Here is a 5,264-nt window from a genome sequence, read left to right on the forward strand (position 1 = left end):
ACCAAAAGGCCTGCATCGGTGGATGTAGTTGATTCTCGGGTCTGATTGGAGGCGTATTTTGTTCTTGAACATGGCAGTACTGTACAATCGTCACACACGTGCAGGTCCTTGAAGCCGTTTTGATGCGCGAGGACGTTGAGCTGTGGGAGACCACACCGGCCTGCGGGTATACCATGTCATGGTGAAGGGGGGAGATGAGAAGAAGCGTGTGAGAAAGGGGGTGGAGGGGGAGAGGTAGGAATAAGGGTTTGCGAATTTGGAGTGGGATGACGGCGGGATCGGGAAATAGTCAACTTGGGACGGGAGAGTGCGGCAATGTTCAAGTGCGGCAATGTTCGAGTGCGGCAATGTTCGAGTGCGGAATGGAAAGATATTATTGAAATTTTATTGGCCATGCCCGAAATGTGCAGTGCAGCCAATCGCCGCGCAAGACTAGAACAATGCCAGCAAGGTTGGTGACGACGTGACATTCCCCCCTCGCCCCACTTGTCGATCCACCACAGCTTGATCCTCTTCCTCCAATCACTCCCCGCCGAACATCGTCCGTCCCTTTCCCCATGACCTATCTCAGCATCAAGCTGCTTCTCTGTCGCATGCTGTCCACACCCAGAGTTTTCACAATCACTGTCGTCAGAGTTTTCCATCATTAATTCGCTGGAGTGTCCAAGGAGGAGCTCCAGAAACTCCTCCGTGGACACTCCAGCGACTTCCAGCTGACCTGGAAAGAACTTCTCCTCATTCCTACCTTCACCGCGGAAGCGCTGCCAAGATTTGGTATGCTATACCTCCGAAATACGCAGAGGCCTTCGAGACATATGCTGCCGAGAATGGTTTCAATGATCGACTGGCTAAGGACCAGCCTTCTGCACAGAGATATCTGATGTGCAAGACAACCATGTTTGATCTGAGGGAACTGAAAAGCCGCCATGCCAAGCGATCGGAACCATGTGCCTGCCACCCGAAAACGTCACACTTTTTCGATCTCCGTGGCAAACAATTAGGTCGCGCTAAATTTTTTGAAATCATCCGCTAGCATTCCCATGCACAGAGAGCGACCTTCAATAATGCTTTGAGCTTCGGTGGGGATATTTTTTACTATTCCCTATGTGGCCAAGCCGGGCACCATGCGCATCTGCTTCGTCCAGGTGCTGTGCGACTTCGGCGTCATCTAAGGTATGCGATCCCCATGGGCACCGTCACTGCCCCCGTTGTTTATCGGGGTTAGAGTGCGGGATGTGGGGCGCGGCAAGGCACGAGTTTAGGTTAGGGATGTGCCACTGTACAGTATGTGCTAAAGACTTCTCACTGTTCCGCGGAAAGGGCATGCATGCGTGAAGAAATCGGGACAAGTATCATCCAACTTTGTTCGCAAGAGGACGGGGCAGCAATTCTTTACCTATTCACACATTTCGCATCGCGACTTTCGCATCGCAATCAATTGCTCTAATTGTCTTGTTCGGTGCACACAGATTCAAAGCGTTCTCATGCCTGTTCTTTGCCTTGCCACAACAAAATGAAAGGATCCATAGCATCTTTATTCTCAACAGTACAGGCGAAGTCATTATCGCAAAGCACTATCGCGGCAACACCAGTCGCACGGAAAGCGGTGCATTTTGGAATCAAACAGCCAAATCCGCGCGCGGCATTCCCATCGAAGCGCCCCCTTTCCTCCCCGCCCCGAAAGGCGCCCTGATCCATCTGCACCGCAACGGCCTCTTCTTCCTAGCCTCCGTCCTCACAGACACCCAACCTATTTTCGTGACCTAATTACTCGAGTCTCTCGCCGATGTCTTCGTCGATTTGGGTTTTGCCAAAAACTTGAGAAAGGTATTTGGTTCCGTTCCATTCTGGTGGTTTTTCCCGACCAGGGTTTACGTCGAAGGGGATGGATTGGACCACGAACGTCGAACTCTCCCTGATCTTCGCCCTGTGACCGTGTAGTTCGCGAGGAGACGGCTAACCACTTTGCAGGGTATAGGTGCGACTGAATTTTTTGATTAGTCGCTTCTGCAAGGCAGTTTTCTTTACTATCTCGCTCCAGCTTCCACCTGAAGAATGAAAAAAGCAGCAGCGACATACATCGTGACTTCTAGCATCGTGATTGATCTAGTACATAACTTTTTACAAGGTGAAAACCATCCGGAAGCTATCGTGAAACCGCAATTTTTCGCATAAGGTCACCTCGCCCACCTGCCAAGGCGACTAATCGCGCAGTTTCCTCTTCTTGGTCGCCATCAATAAGTTTCCGGGGACCTCCTTGAACAAAAGTTGAACATAGAGCCTTCAATTCTGATGAGGTGAGCCGCGGCACGTCAATGTATAGGTTTCTCTTCGTCTCAGAATCTTGGACCCGCTTCCTAAAACTAGAGCACCATTTTTTGCCACTTGGGTCCGAAAGCGTTTCAATGGAAAGCGGGAAATCAAGCCCAGACCGCACACGCGATTTTCTGTATGGCTCGAAAGCATGCGTCGGGTCAACTGCGAGCATGACGAAGCCGTTTCGCATTTCTTGAGAGGTCTTTTCAATAGCATAGCGCCCAAAATCTTCACCGACTACTCGAACCGCATTGGAATGCATGCGTTGAAGGCGATCGTTGACGAGACATGTCATTCCGACAAATTTGTCGTAATTGTCAATGATGAGAGCGACTGGTTTGTCCTCACAAGCGCAAAGTTGGCGAATGAGCTGATGGAAGACCTCTCCCGCGGAAGTAGGAGTTTGCCTCCAGTTGGAATCAATATCACTTAGCAGGCGATCCCCCAACTCAACAAGGTCGAGTAAAGAGACGCAACTCTCGGTGAGCGAGGTGCTAAATTGCGTGTCACACACAATCTGAGCGAGATCTCCGCTATGTGTTTGAAGCAAATCTTTAAATACTTGATGCATTTGATGTGGACGATCGTAGTATCTGACGGCGGAGAGACCATCCATGACAGGGTCCATCTCGTCGACGGCCTTTGCGCAGAAAAAGCCGCGACCGTCGGTCCAGCTTTCCGGGTACGGAATGTAAAGCACAATGAAACCCTTGAGTCGCGCAAAAGCGGCTGTTTGTTCAACAAGGGAAGTCTTCCCGACCCCTTTCGAACCATCTAATACGACCAGTTGTGGAGCGTCCTCTCGTTCTCCTTGTGCGTCCTCATCCGTTTTCGGTAGATAGGGTGCCATCAGTTGCTCACGAATTAGCACGGTAGCGTCACGGACGAGGGTTTTCTTGAAATCCGAATCATCATCTCGGCGGCGTTCTCCCTTAGGATCATCATCTCGACGGCGTTCTCCCTTGGGCGAATCCACGGCAGGGAATACTTCCGGTAAAAGGTGCTTCTTCAATTGCTCCATATATCCACTATTGGCTGAATCCTGCTCTCTTTGAGACTGTGGCTTTGGTATCCTGCTCGAGACACTCCTCGAAAACAATGAGGCCGATGTTTCACGACATGATGACGTTGGTGTTCGCCTGATCCCCAACATCACGAATCTTGGTAGCTGCAGCATCGCAGGCGTGTTCATTTTGAAGTCAGAGGGAAGGTGCTGGTCCCCCCCACTTTTTGGAGTGAAGATGGTCAGACAGATGAGTGAGGTGACACATCCTACTATGGGCAAACTCACAGTCGACTATTGCGATCAGAGTCCTCATCTGCTCAAGCCAACAAAAGAAAGAAGCCCTTTGAAACGTGTAATTTCGTACAGTATCTCCGTTTGGTCCCGTTCTTGAAGATGACCACGTGTACACGTGCCACTGCGTGTGCTAAAGACTGCTCACTGTTCCGCGGAAAGAGCAAGAAGCATGCGTGAAGAAATTGGGACAAGCATCATCTAACTTTGTTCGCAAGAGGACGGGGCAGCAATTCTTCACCTACTCACACATTTAGTATCGCAACTTTCGCATCGCAATCAATTACTCTAATTGTCTTGTTCGGTGCACACAGGTTCAACGCATTCTCACGCCTGTCCTTTGCCTTGGCACAACAAAATGATTCACAGCATCTTTATTCTCAACAGTACAGGCGAAGTCATCATCGAAAAGCACTATCGGGGCAACACCAGTCGCACGGAAAGCGGTGCATTTTGGAATCAAACAGCCAAATCCGCGCGCGGCATTCCCATCGACGCGCCCCCTTTCCTCCCCACCCCGAAAGGCGCCCTGATCCATCTGCACCGCAACGGCCTCTTCTTCCTAGCCTCCGTCCTCACAGACACCCAACCTCTCTTCGTGACCCAATTCCTCGAGTCTCTCGCCGATGTCTTCGTCGACTAATTTGGGGAGCTTAACGAGCACGCCATCAAAGACGTCTTCATCACTGTGTACGAGCTCCTTCAAGAAATGCTCGACAACGCCTCTCCGCTCACTGTCGAACCCAACACACTCAAAGAACTCATCACCCCGCCCTCCATGATCAATCGCGTCTTTGAATCGCTCGGCGCCGACTCGGCCAAGGCGGCTACCATGTCCTATGCCTCTCCGCACACCCCATGGCGACGCGCAAACGTCAAGTACCCCCAGAACGAAATCTTCGTTGACGTCATCGAAACCATTCACGCTACCTACTCCGCGACTCGCCATAACCTTTCCGATCTTCTCATTGCCGGTGTCGTCAAAGTCAAACTCTAGACTCTCGGGAAACCCCGATCTAGCGATGTGCATTCGAGCAAACGCTCCATTTGATGACGTCGCTTTACATCGCTGCGTCCTTCTCAACAGATACCAAGAGTCTGATCAGCTCGCCTTCGTCCCGCCTGACGGCCCGTTCAAACTGATGACGTACAAGATCCGCGAAACAAACTCCCTCAACTTGCCAATCGATTTTCAATCTCAGATCAAATTCGACCATAACGCGTGCTCGGGCTCGGTATCCATCTCGCTGGTGCCTCAGTCCGCCTCCGCCGTCGCCCCCTCCTCGTCTGGTGCTTCGTCGTTTCCCTCCGGCTCAAAGAATGAACGCGGCGGGCGGCAAAGAGATTGGACTATCCGAGCCCGGCTCCGTGCTCTTTGAGCGCCAACTACGGCACCGTGCAGTTCGAGTCGACATCTGGAACATGTACATGGAACGTCGGGGCTGTGCCGCGGGGAAAGACGCCATCGCTCGTGGGGAAAATTACGCTACGGGATGGGTCGGCGGCCGTTGCGGCCAACTCTCAGATTTTGGTGAGCTTCCGCATCCCCGGTTACTCGACGTCGGGGGTGTTCGTGGAAAGCTTGACGATGCCTGTGCGCGAGACGCGCGCGGCCTTGCGCGCTTCGTAAGCGGCGCCGTCGTCGTCGGCC

General features: G+C 52.0%; 1 protein-coding gene across 1 annotated transcript; it reads right to left on the bottom strand.

Annotated features, from left to right (window-relative positions):
• Positions 1-2,146: 2,146 nt before the first annotated feature.
• CHC_T00003166001 (hypothetical protein) lies at positions 2,147-3,508 on the bottom strand. Its single transcript, XM_005714318.1, has one exon. The coding sequence runs from the start codon at positions 3,506-3,508 to the stop codon at positions 2,147-2,149; it is 1,362 nt and encodes a 453-aa protein (XP_005714375.1).
• Between the last annotated feature and the right edge of the window lie 1,756 nt (positions 3,509-5,264).

The sequence above is a fragment of the Chondrus crispus genome, genomic scaffold (assembly GCF_000350225.1).
Source record: "Chondrus crispus Stackhouse genomic scaffold, scaffold_177, whole genome shotgun sequence".
Classification (NCBI taxonomy): domain Eukaryota; phylum Rhodophyta; class Florideophyceae; order Gigartinales; family Gigartinaceae; genus Chondrus; species Chondrus crispus.